Source organism: Salvia hispanica, chromosome 4 (assembly GCF_029641045.1).
Source record: "Salvia hispanica isolate PSC_SH4W2 chromosome 4, Shi_PSC_v1, whole genome shotgun sequence".
NCBI classification, from domain to species: Eukaryota; Viridiplantae; Streptophyta; class Magnoliopsida; order Lamiales; family Lamiaceae; genus Salvia; species Salvia hispanica.
The window spans coordinates 4,474,819-4,496,482 of NC_142695.1; the positions used below are offsets into that span (position 1 = coordinate 4,474,819).

General features: G+C 34.9%; 2 protein-coding genes and 1 long non-coding RNA gene across 3 annotated transcripts; 2 read left to right on the forward strand and 1 right to left on the reverse strand.

Annotated features, from left to right (window-relative positions):
* The first annotated feature begins 2,724 nt into the window (after window positions 1-2,724).
* Window positions 2,725-3,296, forward strand: LOC125191938 (uncharacterized). The gene is made up of 4 exons (XR_016137645.1): window positions 2,725-2,793; window positions 2,864-2,964; window positions 3,048-3,140; window positions 3,262-3,296. It is a non-coding gene; the product is annotated as an uncharacterized LOC125191938 (long non-coding RNA).
* Window positions 3,297-4,979: 1,683 nt separating this feature from the next.
* Window positions 4,980-11,434, forward strand: LOC125193921 (lysine-specific demethylase JMJ13-like). The gene is made up of 11 exons (XM_048091862.2): window positions 4,980-5,387; window positions 6,428-6,803; window positions 7,120-7,276; window positions 7,359-7,578; window positions 8,085-8,138; window positions 8,218-8,297; window positions 8,377-8,654; window positions 8,778-9,173; window positions 9,264-9,622; window positions 9,716-9,979; window positions 10,556-11,434. Exons 1-11 carry the CDS (start codon window positions 5,385-5,387, stop codon window positions 10,913-10,915), a joined length of 2,547 nt encoding a protein of 848 aa, XP_047947819.1. The 5' UTR covers window positions 4,980-5,384; the 3' UTR covers window positions 10,916-11,434.
* Window positions 11,435-11,572: 138 nt separating this feature from the next.
* LOC125193922 (Plastid-lipid associated protein PAP / fibrillin family protein) lies at window positions 11,573-14,182 on the reverse strand. Its single transcript, XM_048091863.2, has 3 exons — window positions 13,654-14,182; window positions 12,204-12,399; window positions 11,573-12,106 (listed from the first exon to the last, which is right to left on the reverse strand). The coding sequence occupies exons 1-3, from the start codon at window positions 14,136-14,138 to the stop codon at window positions 11,798-11,800; spliced, it is 990 nt and encodes a 329-aa protein (XP_047947820.1). The 5' UTR covers window positions 14,139-14,182; the 3' UTR covers window positions 11,573-11,797.
* Between the last annotated feature and the right edge of the window lie 7,482 nt (window positions 14,183-21,664).

Here is a 21,664-nt window from a genome sequence, read left to right on the forward strand (position 1 = left end):
AGTACAAACAAAGCAATTCTGATCACACATTGTTTCTAAAGAAGAGGGAAGGAAAGATCACATGCCTAATCATTTATGTAGACGATATGATCCTCACTAGTGATGACGAAGATGAGATGGATCAGCTGAAGAAGAATTTATTTACAGAATTTGAAATGAAAGACTTGGGATTGCTGAAGTATTTTTTAGGTATAGAAGTGCTGAGATCGAAAAAAGAGATCTTCATCAGTCAGAGGAAGTATGTTCTTGAATTACTTACAGAAACAGGACTATTGGACTGCAAGCCAGCCGACACTCCTATGGTTCAGAATCACGGTCTGCAAATAGTAGAAGGAGCTGAAGCTACCCACCGCACTCGATATCAACGTTTGGTTGGGAAATTGATATACCTATCCCACACAAGACCCGACATAGCTTATGCAGTTGGAGTAGGCAGTCAGTTCATGCATGCACCTCAAGTAGCTCATTGGGAAGCAGCACTGAGGATTGTTCGATATCTAAAGGGGACAGCAGGCCATGGAATTCTGTTTGAGAATCATGGACATTTGGAGATTTATGGGTTTACAGATGCTGATTGGGCGGGAAATCCAAATGACAGAAAATCGACTGCAGGATATTTCACCTTTGTAGGGGGAAATCTTGTCACATGGCGAAGCAAGAAGCAAAGGGTAGTAGCACTGTCGAGCGCTGAAGCAGAATTCCGAGGAATCAAGAGTGGATTGACAGAAATTCTATGGTTGAAGAAGTTGATGACTGAGCTGGAGTTGAACCCACAGAAATCATGTAGACTGTTCTGTGATAACAAGGCGGCGATCAGCATATCTGAGAATCCAGTCCGGCATGATCGTACTAAACACGTCGAGGTGGATCGACATTTTATCAAGGACAACATAGAATCCAAGATAGTGGAACTTCCTTTTGTGAGATCTGAAGATCAGTTGGCAGATATTCTCACAAAGGCTGTTGATGCTAGAAGCTTCCATAAGGCATTGAGCAAGTTAAGAATGGGTGATCCCATTACTTAACTTGAGGGGGAGTGTTGGAAAGAATCAATTAAAAGGAGAAGAAGATTGGTGTAGATCACGAAATTAAGGGAATTGATATATTTTCTTTTTAGTATCTAGGGCAAATCTTGCCAAGTATATACCATTTTCTAGCCTATAAAATGGCCGTGTATATTGTAATGAAAAAAAGACAAGTTGAATGAATAAACACAAATCTTTCAACAATCTTCATGTTACAAGTATTAGACTTGTCCAATAATCAATTGAGTGGTTTCATGCCACATGCTATTTTCAACGTGTCTTCCCTTAAAGAAATCAAAATGATAGCTTATCAGGACAGCTTCCAAATGATATGTGCAACAATATGCCCAAAATCAAAAGATTGTCAATCTATAGGAACCGACTTGAAGGGCAGATTCCGCCAAATATCTGGAAATGCACACATCTTGAGGTGTTATCATTATCCTTCAACAATTTCAATGGAAACATCCCGCGTGAAATCGGGAGACTGAGAGTACTTAGAGAGTTATATAATGGTAACAAGATGACAGGTATCGTTCATTATTCCATATCTCTATCATATCTTTCATTATTATTTAGTTGCATTATTTAGTTAGATATTAGTTGCATTATTTAGTTAGATAATTTAGGGATTGCTTATCTTTTTCATATCTTTTGTCTTGCTCATTAAGTTAGTATCTTTATTATAAATACAACTATTGTTATTTTATCAAATTGGTGCTTTCATCCTCAAACTCATGGCCGAAGTCAATCTTTGCTCATGGCCGGAGATATCGCAAGCATCTGAAGGCTTGCAACTGAATTCAATAGCTGCAACGTTGAATATATCCTCGCTTGGCATGCCTGACTCGAGACTCGATTGATTGAGCATGAGCGTAGGGCAGCAGCTACGCTCCCTCTGTTGCGCCCAGAACCTGACCCACTCGATGGAACACCACTGTACGCAGCTACACAGCCGCAATTCCAGTTCTCCGGCTACCAGCTGCCGCCTCCAAACACCGACCAGCTGCCGTATCCATACACCCACCAGCAGCCCCCTCGATCAAAAGCTAACTCTTGTTGGTATCCACCGAACCCGCCACAACAGCTCCAGCAGGGGCAGTCACTACCGCCGTCGTGCTGGGAACCACCATACCAACACCAGCAGTTCAGTTGGTCAGCATACGAACAGCCACCCACGTGGAAGCCATCATGTTGGGGTCTGCCAGCCAGCCGTGCAACGAGGATCGCTGAGTGCCTAATCGGAGACGAGACGGGGACAATTCTCTTTACGGCTAGTAACGATCAAGGTCTTGTTTGCGACAATGCCCTAGCTTGTGCTTTGAATTGACGAGTAAATGTTTGTGATGTTTGTTTGAGGTTTTTGTGAAATTCGAGTATGATTGTGTTCGTGTGTGTGTTTACGCAGTGGCTGATGCCCCTTGAGGATTGGTATGGTGTCACTGAATGAAGCCTTGTTTGTGTGTTTACTTGTTAGGGTTTTGTCATTTGTTATACTAACTGCTAGGTGTCTAGAAATGGAATTCATATCATGATCATACTCTGGCTTGATCAGTTAACTGCCTATCCTTTGTTCTGTGTTAGATATTTTGGGACGTTTTTGCTGTGCTAGTAAAAAAAATTTGTCCATTTTCATGTGTTATCTGTGGGAGAATATTTTCAATCAATATTTGAGATTTATATGAAATGGAAAAACTTGAAATTGGTGAAGTAAATGAGATTTTCAAGGACCTTGCTGTACTTGTTCACGAGCAAGGGACAATGATTGGTAAATGATTTTGCATTGCATTTGATGTTAATGCATCAAGGAGCCTGATATAGTTTTTTCATCTTCCCAGATGATATTGGCTCCAACATTGAGGGTTCACATGCTGCAACTGCTCATGCAAAATCACAGCTTATCAAAGCAGCTAAGACCCAACGGTCGAATTCATCACTGGTGAGTTATTGACATCAATTCACCTCCACTAAATAGCAATGCAGACTGTAGTTGGTTTCTCATATTTCCTTTTTCCTCCGCAGACTTGCTTGTTGCTCGTGATTTTTGGAATCGTGCTTCTCATAGTAATTATAGTGCTTGCTGTCTGATCAGGAGCTGAAAGACCAGAAAGCATGGTACGAGAATATAGAAGTATTAATTTCGTTTAATTGTCATTTCAGTTCAATTCACATAAATTACAGCTTTCAGAGTTTGTTATATTGCTTCTTGCAATAAAAATTACTCCGTTTTCAACAGAAAGTGAGGAAGGATGTGAGCTTCACATTTAATTAGCTTCCATCTTCTGATTTTGATGGTTTTATGGTGTGCTTCACTGTCATGAGATTCTCTGTAGTATTCGTCTTACAAAGCTTCTTACTGTACTTAGCTGATATACATTTCAGCAAATACAACAACAACAATAATAATATTTCTTTGTTATTATTTTCATAAGTTTCTACATGTTTTAATATTTAGAGATTAGTTTTTATTGTAATGTGTGACCGGAAACTCAATCTTGAAAATATAGCCTAAGGTGACTAATTATTGATTTTATAAATATCAGGAATATTCTTGATTTGGTTTATTCAAAATGTGGAGTATTCAACTATAATAATGAAAATATTCAAATTTAGCATGATATTTAATGTTTATTATTTGTACTAGTACTATGTTTTATTTCTATATATTAGAGAGAATACAAAAAAAATACTCCCATTAATTATAAAGTAGAAGAAAAAATTAAATAGAAAATGGTAGGAGTATAAAATAGTAGTGAATGAAATAAAATGAAATGAAAAATACTAGTACTAGTATCTATTTTTACTTAAAAAATAATCCACTTATTATGGAAGAACGTTTTGAAAAGAAAAAATAATCACTGCAAGGTATCATGGAATAAATAGTAAGGTGATGCTCGGTTGCCATGACTAATAATCATGTAACTATCCATCTAGGATTAATTTATGAGATTATTTTAGTTAGAGGGGAGAGGCTATGACTAATTATCACGTCACTATCCATCTAGGATTAAGTTGTAGGGTTCAATATTATGAACCAAACATGATACATATTTAATCATGAGATTTAATCTTGACAATCGAACACCCAAGTATATTAAATTATCTCAACATTGCGACGAACAAAAATACAGCAAATTAGAAATTCCATGCTTAAAATTGAACCAAAACAAGAAGCTTGTACAAGAGTTTAAACAGTAAATGAGGAGCATGCATGCCATTATTTCAAAACTAAAGATTTGTATGAATCTAAAAATAAATTAATAAACTTTGGAGATGCTCTTCGTAGTTTAAATTTTACTAGTACATATGTTTAGCAATTAATTGTACATGCTATAATTATTTAAATATTGGGTCCCATAGAAAAAGGAAGATAGAGCTCTACCATTGTATCATTATTGTTAATTTATTATCAACAGCTTTTAAAACGTAATTAGTGGATGCTGAAACCAACGTAAAGCTGTCTAAAAAGAAGCCTTACGTGGCAAATGCGTAAACTTTTGTCCACATTTCCGTTTCTGCGCCGTTAATACGGAGTAACAGATTGACATCCAACGGCTCACAAAACCGCATCCCTATACTCATTACCTGCTCCTCACCCCACGTGACTACTACCTTCTGACCAACTCTTCGGTAATGCCGTCATTCCATTTCAGCCCCTCAGAGAAAGCTCTATCCTCCCCCAACCACCTGCGTTGCTCCCCGTAAATATAGATCCCCTCGAGGGGCAAAATCGGGATGCAGAATATGAAGCCCACGTCGTCGTTTCGATCTGCAGGCATTTGGTTGAACCAACTTAACCACCACCACTAATTTATATAGCCCTTTTGTTTAAGAAAAATAGGATTACGGAATTAATAATCTAATTTATGTTATCCGCTGTGATTAATTTAAGACTAATTACAGAAATTATATATTGAAATTAATAAAATTATCATTTCCAGTTCTCTTTTACGGTTTCCAAACCCCACTTTTTGGAAAGATTCCATCTACTGTTCCTCTCTCTCTTTCTCTCTCTATACTTACAAAACGCGCTTCTGTGTTGTCTCTACACCCGCCGGAAAATTACTCTTTCGCCGGCGAAACAGTGGCGCCGGATGATTTGACTCGGACTCCGTTTCGTAGGACGCCGACGTCTGTTTCGCTGGCTGGGTGACCAGGTGGGTGGAATCGTTCGGATCTGAGTTTGACTCGGTCCCGGGAGGTTGAGGGAGAATGTGGGATGCGTAATCGATTTTTTATGGTTTGGTTTGCCCTGGAGTGTCGTATAGGGCAGCTGTAGTCGGTTTTTCAAGCGTATATTCTACTTCCGGCGAAAAATTGGACAAGACGGAGTCTAATTGTGGAGTTTTCGGGAATGAGATGGTGAGTATGAGTAATAGTTTGTTAGTTGATGGAGTAATCGTGCCTCTTCTGTTTTAATTTCTCTTGTTTTCCGTTTTCAATTTCTGTGCTCAATGTAGGTTCTGGTAGCTCATATGGCTGACTTTTTGATCGTTTGGATCTTAAGCATTCTTATGATATTCACAACTGTCATCCAGTCTTTCTATTATGTTTTTTTAGTAATATTTGCTGTTCTCTTCGCGAAGCTCTCTCTCCCTCTCTCTATGTATATGTGTATATACAAATGTACATGTTTTTGCATTCTGTTTTCAATTAGTACTAAAACTTTGGGATTTTTGATGTTGTACTCCGCTTTCAATGATTATTCTGCTTCATTTTATTTTTTTTGTTGTTGGTGATTTTTTTGTTTAAATCTTCGTCCCCTGATTGATAACTGGATAACTAAATTGGTAGTCATACTCCATCCAAATTCTTTTTTCTACATATATTCAGCGGCAAAGTGCCACACTTTGTAATGTATCTTGCTTTTTCCATGAAACTTCAGATCTTGCAAATTTAGTTTTTTGTTAATGAACAGATCTTTAGGGATGTGTTCATGCAGGTGTTTTAAAAAAAAAAATTAGGTGAGACTGTATCGCGCAAGTTTCATGATCATTGTTTGACCAATTTCGTAGTTTGTGTTTTTTTGAAGTTGTTTTATTATATCTCTCTCTGCTTATAATGTGTTTCATAAGGTAGTGAAGTACTATATAGCTTCACCTGATGACTGATGAGATAGCTAGAGAAGACTTGCTGTTTTTCAGTGTATGCTGATTTTTAGAAGGATAGACCCATGATATGATGGCTGAAAATTGTATTTGAGTTTTGCCAACCAAGGAAACAAACGAAAGTGAATGATGAAAATAGGTTATCCTCTCATGGCTTTGCTTACCAAATTCATGGAAATGGGTTTTTCGATAATGTTTCTGCCTGTTAAATTGTAGTTGAAAAGATGGTTTTGTCTCAATCTAGTCTAAGGTATGCACATGCATATATCTTATTTTTATTGCTTTACTTGGCAGGTGGAAGGAAGGGCATGTATTCCAAGAGAATCTAAACTGGATTTTTTGAAGCGTAAAAGGCTTGATCAGATGAAAATAGAAAGGGAAGATGATTCCCCCTGTTTGACTAACATGATGCATAGGAGTGGTGGGGAAGCTTTAAGACCTGCATCATGTGGTGTGAGGATGCACAGAAACTCCTTTATGTCCTCAAATATTGGCAGCAATTTAAATGAAAGAGCTGAAATTTCTAAGCGCAAAGTTGAAAAGTTTGATACACCTGACTTTGAATGGACTGAGAAAATTCCGGAATGTCCGTTGTACACTCCAAGTATGGAGGAATTCCAGGATCCTTTAGTTTATTTGCAAAAGATAGCTCCAGAAGCCTCAAAATATGGTAGGGCTAATTTTAGGTTCTTGGTTTTATGCAAATGTTTTCTCTTTCAATTACTATATCTATTCTTTTTGATAAGTAAAAAATCTATCTTGTACACTGCTCAAGTTCTACTCAAGTTTCCTAGGTTTTTTATTGCATAACTGAGTGGAGGTTTATATTGTTTGGCCTGTTGAACGATAATATGTTTTGTCCTGCTCTAGTGTTCCAGTGGTCCATTTCTTCCTTCATTCACATTATACTTCATCATTATTTGATAATTTGATGTTATAGGCCCTTGGATCGAAAACCTACTGCTGAAAATTTGCTTCATCTTCAGGTATCTGCAAGATTGTATCTCCTGTGAGTGCTTCTGTGCCTGCTGGTGTAGTTCTTATGAAAGAGAAAGCTGGTTTCAAATTTACAACTAGTGTGCAGCCTCTTCGTTTGGCTGAATGGGATAGTGTTGACAAGGTCACCTTTTTCATGAGTGGAAGGTGCATACTTGTTTTTTATTTTTTAAATATGATAATCTTATTTAGTTAATTTAAGGCTTTCAACACGAGTGTGCTTTTTCAGAAACTATACATTTCGTGATTTCGAGAAAATGGCGAACAAGATTTTCACTCGTAGATATTATAGTGCTGGATGCCTTCCTCCCTCATTCATGGAAAAAGAATTTTGGCATGAAATAGCTTGTGGAAAGACCGAAAGTGTTGAATATGCATGTGATGTTGATGGTAGTGCATTTTCATCTTCTCCCAGTGACCCGCTTGGAAAAAGCAGATGGAACTTGAAGGTCTTGACTCCACCAAAAAAAAATCACTTATTTAATTATCATGTCATACTCTTATTACCCTTGATATTGAAATCTCAGTTCTACTAAGAAAATAGGACAAGATATAAGTACTTCTGAGGTTACATATCCTGGGTCGCATAAATTTGTATTCTATGAAACCCATATGTAAGATTTTTATGAATTTATTCTAGTACCTTGTCTCTTTTCCTTATTGAAAGCTCTTCATATTTAAGACAATTGTATGCCTACTTTTTTTACTACTAGTTACCCTTGTATATATCATAATATTAGAGAGCTTGAGTGCCTTCCACAATCCTTCCCTTCAAAGCTGTTTCTAGTTTCGACAAATTTTCTCCATCAATTACCATTCTTCATTTGCTTACAGAACTTCTCAACTTCATAACTATACTAACCACCTCCTCCCTTCTATTATATTTTGCTTTTCTGAAGTTTCTTCAGGACATTTATACGGATATTTAAGTAATTCTTGTATAATTTGATTTCAGAAACTCTCACGGCTGCCAAAATCCATACTGCGTCTTTTAGAAACATCAATTCCGGTAAATGGAATCCTTTTGTTAGAACTTTATGCAGTCTGAGTTTAGGAATGTTTAACTTAATATATTTGGTCTATTCCAGGGAGTCACTGAACCAATGCTTTACATTGGAATGCTTTTTAGCATGTTTGCATGGCATGTGGAAGATCATTATTTGTACAGGTAGGTGCCCTCCTACTTGAAATACTACTACCATTTTGGTTCCTTTAGTTCTAAGCTGATAGATTTTTTGCATATGCAGCATCAATTATCATCATTGTGGTGCAGCAAAAACTTGGTATGGCATTCCTGGTCCCGCAGCTCAGGATTTTGAAAAGGTTGTCAGGGAGCATGTTTATACTCAAGAAATTTTGTCAGCTGAGGGTGAGGATGGAGCTTTTGATGTCCTTTTAGGCAAAACGACATTGTTTCCACCCAAAGTTTTGCTCGAACATGATGTTCCTGTTTATAAAGCTGTGCAGAAGCCTGGTGAATATGTAATTACTTTTCCCAGGGCTTATCATGCTGGATTCAGCCATGGTATGTTTTGTTTCTTCTAAGATATCTGGTTTGCACTTTTTCTCTGGAACTTGGTACACCTTTAATAATGATGTCTCCCGATCTTTCTAATCAGTGAAATACATTTGATCTTGGGACTTTCAGGTTTCAATTGTGGTGAAGCTGTCAACTTTGCTGTTGGTGATTGGTTTCCTTTGGGGTCAATAGCTAGCTGCCGCTATGCTTTGCTTAACAGGACACCTCTCCTTCCTCAAGAGGAGCTGCTATGCAAAGAAGCAATGCTGCTTTATGCTAGTGCAGAACTCGAAGACCGAGACTATTCATATCAAGACTTGATATGTCATGAAAACATTAAGGTTTCATTTGTAAATTTGATCCGATTTCAGCATCGTGCTCGCTGGTGTGTGATGCAGTTGAAGGAATGGATTGCTATTTCTTCTTTTTCCCATGGAACAATTCTTTGCAGTCTATGCAAACGCGATTGTTATGTAGCATATCTCAATTGCCGGTGCTACTCGCATCCTCTGTGCCTTCGCCATGGTATAACAAACTTCATATTAATGTCAACTTTCATCACCAAGATATTTATGCAATAAATTTTAATGATGATAGTTCTTTGGTTTATATCAGATATAAAATCACTTCATTTGGATTGTGGAGGCATTCTAGCACTGTGTGTAAGGGAAGATATCTTGGAAATGGAAGGTGCAGCAAGGCAGTTTGAACAGGAGGAGAGTATGTCACAAAAGGTTGAAAAATGTTGTAGAACAAGTGAGGACTTTCTTTTGCTATCTAGCATATACTCAGGAGTTGAAAGTGATAGTTATATTCCTTACTGCGAAATTTCTCGTGAAACTTCCCAAGTTCCAAATCATCCCTTTTGTGATGGCATTGGATCTGCTGGGACTCAAACTTCGTATTGTTATTACGATTCTGGTTTTGGTTCATCTTCACTAATGTCAACTGAAAATCCTGACTATAACACTAATGTAAGATTCATTCTCGTTTGAGTTGTTTATTCCCACACACACATACATCCAAGTATAGACTTACATGGTTGTGAATTTTTGTTGCCACTATAGGAACACACAGTCCCCAACTTGAAGAATCAAATGTCTCAGCTGTTGTCCAGACATATTGTTGGAAATAGCTCTGAAGTCTCAAAATCCTCATGCAGCGAATATGTTAGTTCCCAAAGCAAACTTGGTCACTATCTGGCTACCAGAGATACCATCATTGAAGAAAGTGATGATTCCGATTCTGAAATTTTCCGTGTCAAACGGAGGTCTTTTAAAGTGGACCAGAAGATTGAATGTCTCTCTCAGTCTGCTAATACTGAACAACAGGTAGAGAATTCAGCCGTTTTGTTATTTTTGGAGCATTTACAATTCTGCTCTATGACTTGAATACGGAAATAAATAAATTGCTTGTTTTGTATAATATCTCTAAATTTGCTTATAAGTTTATGATAGCAAAGGGACGGCGTGAATGAAACTTGGAGAAATGATCAGCTAAAAAAAGAGAAATAAAAAGAACTAAAGAAATGCATTCGGGCTTTCAGCAGCAACTATTTATATAAATATATTTACTGTTGGCTCTGTTTGTTTTTCTTGATTTAAATTATTGCTGATTATTATGCATCTGTTGCTCCTTCAGAATGTTACTGTTTTGGTGTAAAACTGTTATTTTGCAAAACAAAAATGGTGTTTTTGTACTAGTTATTAGTAAAATGTAGTGACATCACGAAACTAGAATGGTAGTCACCCTGTTGTCCTAACTGATCAAATTTTGTCCAGAAAATGTGCTTAAATGCAAACCATGTTTCACCTCACACTAACTGTAACAGTTGCAATTTAGTGGGAGCATCCCCGTTTCATGTCTTATTATATTTGATTTTGACAATATACAACTTCTCTATTCAGGGATTCAAGCGTCTCAAGAAGCTCCAACCTGAAGTACATTGCAAGCAATTAACATCATATGAGTGGTGTCCTACTGCTGACCATGATCAAATCCGTCATGGCCATTCTAATTCTGCAGATTCAAAAGAAGCCTCGGTTGGTGGTGACAAACCACCGACGGCAAGAAGAATTCCAATCTCAATCAAGTTTAAGAGAAAAGAAAGCGTAGTTGTGAGTAACCATGGAGAAACTGACAGAGATCGAATACATGTGAATGAACTAGGGAAAACCATGAGGGAACCTCGGCAAACTGAGATAGGGCCCAGGCGCCTTAAAATCAGAGGACCATCAGTGTTAGGGCACAAGGAGCGCCTGGACTAAATTATTTATTAGAGTGCTTCTGGTCTGCCACTGGGATCATCTTCACCAAACTGACTTTGCTAACGACATTTGCCTCGATTGGGAGTCTAACATCTGGGGAAATTTACAAGTTTCCATGGTGGTGAGCAGCGACCAAATTAACCAAGTTTAGAGTAAATGCATCATCAAATTTTTTGTGCAGGCCTCAAATTGGGGCGATGTGCAGTGTAAACAATTCATGGGGGGTTCTGAAGCCGGGGTGTTTTTTCCGGTCTTTGGCTGGAGAATAGCACACACGGTGAGTAGATATTAGATTAGATCCCTTGTAATTGGCATTTAACAGTTGATTGATTTTTGTGAGGACGTTGCGACGGGTAAAGTTCCTGCCAATGGACTCACTAATGCCTGATCTAAGTCTGCTTCTTCTCGTTGATAGTAACGACTGATCACTGATTCACTGTCACCTCATTCTTTTTTGTTTAGACACTGGCCATCTTAAGACAACTACATGAATAAAAATTAACCTCTTTTAATGTGCCATTTATATTGCATTGCTACTCCTTTACTGTCTTCATGGTTCTTATAAAACTCTTCTTATTGCAAAGACTTTGACTCTAATGGATTGAGATAGCAAAAAGAAACGAACAGGAATATATATTGAACTACAGAAACACAGAATAGACATAAGTATGATAATAATGTTACTAGAATTTCAATGTGCACAGTTTCGGGCAGCAGACAATTTTTCAGTTGAATCTGCATATGCCTCAAGTCTAAAGATAGCTGCAAACATCGTAATGCGATGTGTATTTGCAAAAAATCACATCATCAATAGCAACGGAAATGCTGATTTATGTATAAAGATATATACACACAACAAATCTGCCTCCCATATGATAGGTGCTAATCCAAAAGTGAACTTCCTTTCTTCACAAGCACAAAAAGGCCACCATCTCCTCTTGATATACGGAAATCTTCGTCAAGGTATGTAATCATAAGCCATGATTTTGTTCGTTCACCGGGAATGCGTACGCTAAGGGGAGGCTGGCCAGAGACGGTGCGTGCAATTCCCTCGATAGCATTTTGAAGTGGGTTCAGAGACTGCTGTACTGGCGATAAATTTATGTTCTGCCCAAAAATATTGACACTTTCGGGAAGATCTATACTTGACTTGATCTCTGGAGGCTTGAATTTCCCTTCTTTAAATTCAACCTGCACAAGTTGTGAACGATGAGTAGTTAGTTAGATAACACATATCTCCAACCATGGAGCTCACTTCATCTATATACAGGTGGTGTAAGAAAATTACTTGTATTCTTGATGGGCTCCGAACTTCAAAGGATGCTATAGCACTAAACGATATGGTGGAAACAGGACTCGATAATGTGGTTGAATTTTCAATGGTAAGGCTGCTCGAGTCAATAGATTGGCTTATCTCTTCAACTTTCAAAAGCGGAATACTGCCTGCCGCTAGTAGAGGCAATAATTCAGAATAGGCTGTGTACCTGAGGCATGATAAATGAAAATCTGAGGAATTGCAGCATATATACAGAGCTTCATATCCCACCTATTTAATTTCTGGCTATAATGATCCCAGAAAAAAGAGCCAAATGCATCCATTTTTCATAATCTTAGGCTAGAGAGCCAAATTGATCAGCAGTAGTATATGGAGGTACTCAAAATCTGTATACTCCATTCGTTTTACATGTTTTCAGACTTATTTTAACAATATTTTTAAGTCAGCGATAAAAGTTTGTCGCCTTCTACCAACATATTTTCAGCATCACGTCATCACCAAATACCAGGAAAAATCTGGCAAATACAATCCCACCAACAATCTTGCTAGCCCCAGTTACTGCAAATATCATCTGCACTGATTTAAAAAGCTTTCTTTATGGTTTTATGAGCCCCATAAACTTCGCTAGTATGACAGATCAACTCTCGTCATTTAAACAGCCAAAAGTCTAAAAAGAGTGAGCCTTGACCTGAGCCTCAACCAGGCACGTCAACCTAAAGGCAGGCTTCAGTAATTTATTGAGCAATTTATCCTCATTATCAAGATTTTTCCAATCTCACCCTTTCAATGAGATATGAATCAAACTAAACTAGCTCAAATGATAACAGTAATCAACGACCTCAACATACCCCAAATTTCAATTCATCCAACTAATGAAGATTGAAGCATTAATAATACACTACCTTTTATCTACCTATGCTTATCCTCAAAAGTAAATGCTTCCTCTATGTTTTGCATAATAAAGTTATTCCAAGATGAAAACTCACTTTTACAAATAAGATCAGTGCCCTCTTCTTATTGGTAAATAAGAGCAAATTTCAAGGGAAAAATTAAATGGTTTGTGATAAGCACCAAAATAATTAGTTGGTGGGTGAGAAAAAGGAAGCTTGACTCTTTAGGGAATCACCAATTCCAAATTCTTCAGTAAAAAGCAAGTAGTCTAATTGATTGTTGGACCCCCAAACCACATGTTCATATTAGCACAAGTACAAATTCATTCAGTGATCATTTACTCTTTACGATTTGCCTAAATAGATAAAATAAAAGTCCAAGAGTAATTTCTATCTAATTTTACCCGATTCTCATGAAACATAAACGACCTTCTTCTCTAACAACTTTTTCAATTCGAAAATGAGATCAATTAACCACAGAAAATGCACAACTTTTTCAATTCGAAAATGAAATCAATTAACCACAGAAAATGCACATAGTAGCAAAAGTAAGAATAAAACAACGAACTCACACTAATATCCAATCCCCATCGAGCAAATCAGGGCTTTCCGTAGGCGCGGGAGTTGGATTAGCAGCCTCCAACTGAGTAACAAGCTCAAGCGCCTCAGCCCGAACTTCCGCCGAAGCCCGAAACCCAGAATCCGAGCCGTAAACAGTATCCACGAGAGCCCGTTTAAGCTCCCAGAGCTTCCCGTCACCGTCGGCAGCAGCCGGGGTTCCATTCCCCAATTCAGCTCCTCCTCCCCACTCGTCGTCGTCCTTGGGCGGATCGGCGGCCGAGAATCTGGAGACGGGCTCGGGCTCGGGCTCCGATTTGTCTCCCCATTCGTCCACGTAGGCAGGATTATCGGATGAGGAGCGAATGGAGAAGGCGGCGCGCCTGGGGCTTGAAGAGAAGGAGAGAGAGTGGGGTTTAGGAGAGAAGCAGCGGAATCTGTGAGATGGATTGAGGAGAGTGAGAGAGGAAGGAGGGTGGAGGGCTAGGTGGAGAGACATTGTTGTTGATTTGTGATCTGTGTTTGTGAAAGAGAGTTTGGATTGGGAGGCAAGGACACACCACTATATTTTCAACAAATTTAGTAATTACACTAATTATTTAAAATTTAATTATGACAATTTAGTTTTTTTTTTTTTCAATTTTTCATAAATATCATGAGATTTTCTATGCATGACTCAAAAAATTAAACAATATAATTACAAAAAAAGTACCTCATGATTTTGAAAAGTCATTTTTATCTCAAAAAATGTTTAATCCATATCGTAAATTTGGTCTATCGTATTAAACCTTTTATGTTTTAACTCGCAACTAGGAATACAGGTGAATTCGAGTTCCTATGATATTATAGACGGCTACAAATAATGTTATTACTATAATATCGGAAGGGATCACCTCATGCATTGCATACTACATTTTACAATGCACTACTAAATATTTGACAAGTGTATCCCATTTTATGATAAAAAAATTATTTCTAAAAATTTTCCCTTCACTTTCTCACTACTACATTAAATCAAAATATGTATTTTAATTCATGCACTTTTGCTTATTATATTTAATCGAAGAAGTTACGTAATTGTTGTTAAAAATATTTAATAAGTCAAATTTTATTACTTCAAAATACTTATAAAAAAAAGATTAAAGTTTTATATATTCCATAAAATTTAAAAATTTTATTTTTTATTTATTTTCTAATTTTATTGAAATTATTTCATTTTAAATACATGTAAAAGATGTTGATTTGATATAAAAATGTAATTAACTAAAATTTAACCAAATTTCATGTTTTATATAGCTATTATTGAGATAAAAAAAATATAGTACAAAATATAGTACTCCATAAAAATAATTGCAAAATTTTAATTAATTAAATAGTTGATTCTATTATAATGAGTTCGGATTTTAAAAAAATATGGTCAACTAATTATATCAAATTTTAACATAATAAAATTTTACAATTATTTTTATAGAATATATATTTATTTATATTTAGATAATAGCTATATAAAAATAAAATTTGGTCAAGCTTTAGTTTATTTTATATAAGACCGACGTTCTTTTTATATAAATCTTTTTAAAAACTAAATCATCAGAATAAACTAAAATAAAAAATAAAAAGGGAAATTTTTGATATATTTTTTTAGAATACGTAGACATTACATTTTTTTATATAAATCCTTTTTAAAAAGTAAAATTTGTCCTATGATATTATTTTGATTAAATATGGTAGTAAGAAAGTGAAGGAAATAATTTTTAGAAATAACTTTTTTAATTATAAAATAGGATCCACTTGTCAACTATTTAATGGTGATTATAAAATGTATTATGCAAATGTACGAGGTGATCTCTTCCGCTATAATATCCTTCTAGATTGGTAAATATAAGAACGAAATTTTAGAGATATTTAGTAGAAATTTCAAGTATCTACTAATGAACGGTGATTAAAATAAATGTATTGTTTATATCTCGTTCGTTCATTTGACACATATCTAACTATAAATAACCCCATCTTTATTTCGATTAGAGTAATATTGATTAAATTGATTTTATAAGACATAACAAAGTCATATGATTCATATATTACTTTATTCTTAAATAAACAAGTTATATAAAGGATAAATATTGTGCTACTAATAATTATTCATGATACAAATTATGATATATATTAAAATTGATAAAATATGAATAAAAGAAAGAATTACTGAGATACTATTAATTGATTGAGATACTATTAATTGATTGATGGATAAATACAAAAGAGAAAATAATAAGTATGAAAATTCAATACATTTTTGTTTTAGAAAGTCAATACTTTGATTAAAAAGGTGATTGAATTAGTGTGTTAACTGGTACAGGTTTTTTCATAATGTGTTAAAAATTTAATCAATCAAAACATTAATGGCCATACCAAATTATTATGTCACTATGGTACGAAGTGACCATGTAATTTTTACTCCCAGTCTAACTAATTAGTAGCAATATGTAATTATAGATTGATTGTTGCTTATGTCAATAAATATGATTAAGAGGGTAATTAAATTAGCATATACAATTAAGAGTGTTAACTTATAGGAGTGTTGAGGTGTTTAATAATATGATGTTTACGTTGGGCGAATGTAATCTCTTCAGGCAACCATTGTTAACCTCAAAATAAAGTGACAAAAATTCTTTTTACATATATCCTACTCGAAAGATACAACAACAAATTCAACGAATTTTGTTTTGCAACAAGATTTTTGGAAGTATTAACATCAAATAAACTCATTAGTGCTAACAAGTTCATCACAATTTTGTTCGTAAAATTGATTTGATACACCTAAGTTCCATACTCATTCCGACACAACCTAAATGATTTCTCTTTGGGAAGTCATGATCTAAAGTGCAAATTTGGTGAAAAGACCTAAATGCCTTTTTGGAGGGAACAACAGAAAGAAAAGGTATATTCTATTCAAAAATAATTTTTTAAGGCAAAAACAATTGGACAAATAATAGCTCAATAAAATACTAACTTGTTGAAGAAGTTATAAACACATTTAAATAGTGTACTACCATCAATTTTTTCATGATTAATGTTATTAAATTTATATATTAATTAGCCTTATTTGAGTTAAATTGGAATTGTGCTACAGAATTTAGTTTACCTTCCATTTGTTTAGATTAAAATTGAGATTTAATCATTTATTGCAATACTTTTTCTCCTAATTAATTCACAAGCTAAACTACAACACGTATATTTAATGCTTACAATTTTCATCCTAGGGGAGTGTTATATTGCTAACTCATAACTTAATTGCTAACTACAACTAAATAATAGTCATTAGATATTCAAATTAAGGGCTTAGATCATCAATCCCTAAATGTCAATCCGATCAACGAAAAACGTCAATAAGACAATATGATTAATTCCAAAAAATATCAACGGGGGTATTAATGTCAATTAACTACATATTTAGTTATAACTAACTTTTAAAAGAAATCCCAAAACTTTAAATTTATATAACATATATCAAATTAAAGATAATTTCATAAGGATTCTAACGATATCCTACATGCATATGTTCCGACGTCAAAATTTGAAAAAAAATTCGAAATTTTTTAATTTTTTCGTACAGCAGAAATGTCAACATACTATCTAAAATATGTCAATATAATACATGTAGAATGTCAATATAAGCAATGAGTTTACATTCTTAAAGCATTGTGTTGACATTCTCAAAGCATTGCATTCATATTTTTGAAACACTATATTGACATTTTCATCAAAAACCCTGATTTGGAGTTTTTTTTTATCTTTTTTTATTTTATTAATAAAAACGAAAATTACACATGGCAAATTGTAGACCCCACGTTTTCTAAAATCCTATGGCTTTAAATTAGTTGTAGTTAGCAATTAAATGATGAGTTAGCAATTGATCACTCCCCTTTCATCCTATATTTACTTAATTCAAGTTTTTAATTCTTATATTTTAATTCGCCTCTAATTAAACAATACTGCTAAGTTTATAGATTAAACTAAGGAATAAGATGAAATTATATATATTTAAAATTAAATATAACTTATAAAGTTTGTATAACTTCTTAATATAAAGAGTAGTGTAAATTGTCACATTATTCAAAACAAACAAGATGCATACAATATTATCGTTATTTTAGGTGATAGTAGTAATTTAATTTTTATATGTATATGTGGCGGGAAGTAAGAAATTTATTCTTTCCAATATAAAAAAATCATTTAGTCTTTGGCAATGTATATCAAGTTATGCTATGGTCTGAAATTAAAGAAAGAAATAAATAGTCAACTAAAATGTGATTATTGGATAATATAAATTTTCTAACTTGACTTCTCAAATAAGTTTTAAATTTTTATGATTTAAATTATTCATATATTTAATGTGGATATGTTTAATATTCCATATATTTTTTCAAATTATTTTTCTATAAATTAAGCTATTAAATTTATATATTAATTTATCTTTTCTTTGTATTAATAACTTGCATAGCACTTTCTATAATCATCTTTACTCATACATATTTTCTTTATTTGTATATCTTATTCTAATTAATTCATACTCTTTGATCATTAGTCATACATCTTATTTTTGTCATTAATTTTATTGTTTTTACTCCACTTATATTATAAAATTAAAATTCCATAAATGTTTCATTCACTGGGAAATAGTAAATTCTTCATTTTGAGTGAGACAAGATAAGTACATTTCTGTTTTTTTAAATCTCCATATTGCTTTCAATTCTTATTTTCTATATATTTATTATATTTTATATTCATTATTTGAAACTTTTATGTCATGTGCGTAACTCGGGTGTTAATACTAGTACTAGCCTAAGTGAGACATTTCTTTTTTGACAATAATAACTCACTTCTCCAATTTTTATTTTCTTGTCTTCCTTCTTACTTTATTCTCTTTCTTATTTTATTACTATTTAATACATTAAATATCATTATCTAAATTTTTTTGTCAAATAAAAACGTCTTACTAATGGAGTAGTTTTTTAGTTCGTTCTAAAGATTATTGAAACAGTTTTCGTGGTTAGCACAATGCAAACGTGAATGAGACTTTTAAGTAAAAAGTTTTCAAAATATCTAGTTTTTCCATTATGTGTTATTTGAATTTTCATTAAGTCATTTTTGAAATTTTAAGCAATGAATTTTCAAATTTTTATTACTTTATGACATCTTTAAAATAAAAAATATATATATAACATTAAATGGATGAATAATTTAAGAAAAGATCAAATAAAAAGTATTGAGTTGTGAAACAATTTTGTGGTAAAAAAAAGGCATGTAAGGTTATTGGATATAGAGATTGAATAGAATATTAACGTGGCAACTACAAGTACTCTCGTCGTCCAAACATATTTATCACTTATTTTCATTTTTCTTCGTCATCAAAAAATAATCATCTTTTATTTTTATCATTTTCTAGTACATTTCTTAAAACCCGTGCCGGGTCAAATTGTGACAAATTATTAGGCACCGGGGAGTAAATTATAGTATAGTAAAAAATACTCCCTATCATCCCACAATAAGAGTTACATTTTGACATTTCGGTCCGTCTCACAATAAGAGTCACATTTTGTCATTTCGGACCGTCCCACAATAAGAGTCACATTTTGTCATTTCGGACCGTCCCACAATAAAAGTCAAACTTTACTTTTAGCATAAGTGGTAAATAGATCTTACATTCCACTAATTCACCTTACTCATATTCTATTATAAAACTAATATAAAAAATGGACTACATATTTCACTAATTTTTTAAATCCATTATTTTTATATTTTTTAAAATTTGTGTCCACACTCTATGTGATTCCTATTACGGGACTAATTACAAAATGAAGTTGCGACTGACCTTATATAGTAGACGTCAATATGATCAACTTGCAACTAAAGCAAAAGTATAGAGATTACAATAAATTAAATAAAAAAAATAAAAGTGAAATGCACGCAATTGGTATGTTACAATTAGCGAATTAGGGATGTTAGTGCAGCATGAAGGCTGGCTTGAATAGCCTATAAAGTTTATAGAATTAGGATTAAAAATTGAAGCTCAAATAAAATCTCCAATTCGATTATTCTATATCCCGGGTAGGCTTATCGGAATTTGGTAAGTTGGCCTTTGGTAAAACTATTACCTATTCTTGTATTTTAACATATTCGACATTTAATGATGATTTTGATAATAATGAATAACTACACTAATTTCACAATAACAAATTCAGGATAAGAGAACAAATAGACATATGGAAATTTTGTTTAACAAATAAAAAAAATTGACTTAAATTCCAACTCTTCATAATATATCTCTTACTACACTAATAAACTAATAAAAGAGATAAAAGTCCAACTTACCAAATTTCATTATTTTTGAAATTAAAATATAATAGAAATATTAAGAAGTATGATAAAATTTATTGGCAAGTTTATCAAATAATGCACGTGTCTCGTATATATTATACTCCGTCCGTCCCATAAAGATTGTCCCATTTTTCCATTATCGTCCGTCCCACAAAGATTGTCTCATTTCACTTTTCACCATTTTTGGTAGTGCACCCCATATTCCACTAATCCATTTCTACTCACATTTTATTATAAAACCATACAAAAGTAGGACTCACATTCCACTAACTTTTCAACTCACTTTCCATTATATTTCTTAAAATTCGTGTCCGGTCAAAGTGAGACAATCTTTATGAGACGGAGGGAGTATATAGGATTTAAAAAAATGTTCTCTACCTATATTGCTTTAATGTTTATCTACATGTCAATTTCATTGAAACAAGTATATCAATTTACACAAAATCCATGTGACTGTGTTGTAGTATAATTTTTCTTCTATATTTTTATTAGGGCATCCACGATGGGACGTCCTAAGCGACGCCCTATGCACCACCATGTCAGCATTTTATCCTCCTCCTATCCTCCTATAGCCCGTCCTAAGCATTTTATCTATTACTTGAATATTTAAATACTTCAAAATTTGATAAAAATAACTTCATTTCATTAAAATTCAAACATTACAATACGAAATAAAGAAAACTACAATTTCTCAACGGCGACGGTTGCGGTTCCAAACTTCTTCAATCATATCGGTCATGAGCTGAGTATGGTCTTGTTGGTTGCGCATTAAGGTCTGTCGCTGTAGAACCGCACCGAAGCCAGTCGGTAATCCTCGAGTGACAGGCGAGGTCGCCGTGCTGGAGCTAGATCCGGCTTCATCATCCACCCAATTGGTGACATGTCCACGTTCTTGTTCGACTATCATGTTATGCATGATGATGCACGCATACACGACGTCGACGATGACTTCCTCGTACCAGAAATGTGTCGGACCTTTCACGATTGCCCACCGCGATTGGAGCACCCCAAAAGCCCGCTCCACATCCTTCCGCGCGGACTCCTGCTTTGCCGCAAACAAGTCTCTCCTCTCACCAATTGGGCAGCTGATCGTCTTAAAAAAAACAGGCTACCTTATAGTACCCCATATGATGTGTGCGGCCGTTGGCAGTGAACTTAATGGCCGGACCGCGACCCCTGCACTGATCGGCGAATAGGGTGAACGAGTTTAGGACGTTGATGTCGTTGTTCGACCCGGCTACACCAAAGTAGGCATGCCAGATCCAGAGGCGGTGGTCAGCGACGGCTTCTAGGATCATCGTCGGGTGGCTGCCCTTGTAGCCGCTAGTAAATTGGCCTCTCCAGGCCGTCTGGCAGTTCTTTCACTGCCAGTGCATACAGTCGATGCTCCCTAGCATCCCAGGGAAGCCGTGCACCGTCTCGTGCATCCGCATCAGGCTCTGGCAATCATCAGCAGTCGGGCGTCGCAAATATGTGTCGCCAAAAGCCTCCACAACTAACTTACAAAATTTCTTGAGACATTCGCGGCCAGTTGTATCCCCGACGTGAAGGTACTCGTCGAACATATCTGCTGTTGTGTCGTAGGCCAACTGGCGGATCGCAACCGTGCACTTCTGCAACAGCGTAAGTCCGGGTCTGCCGATCCCG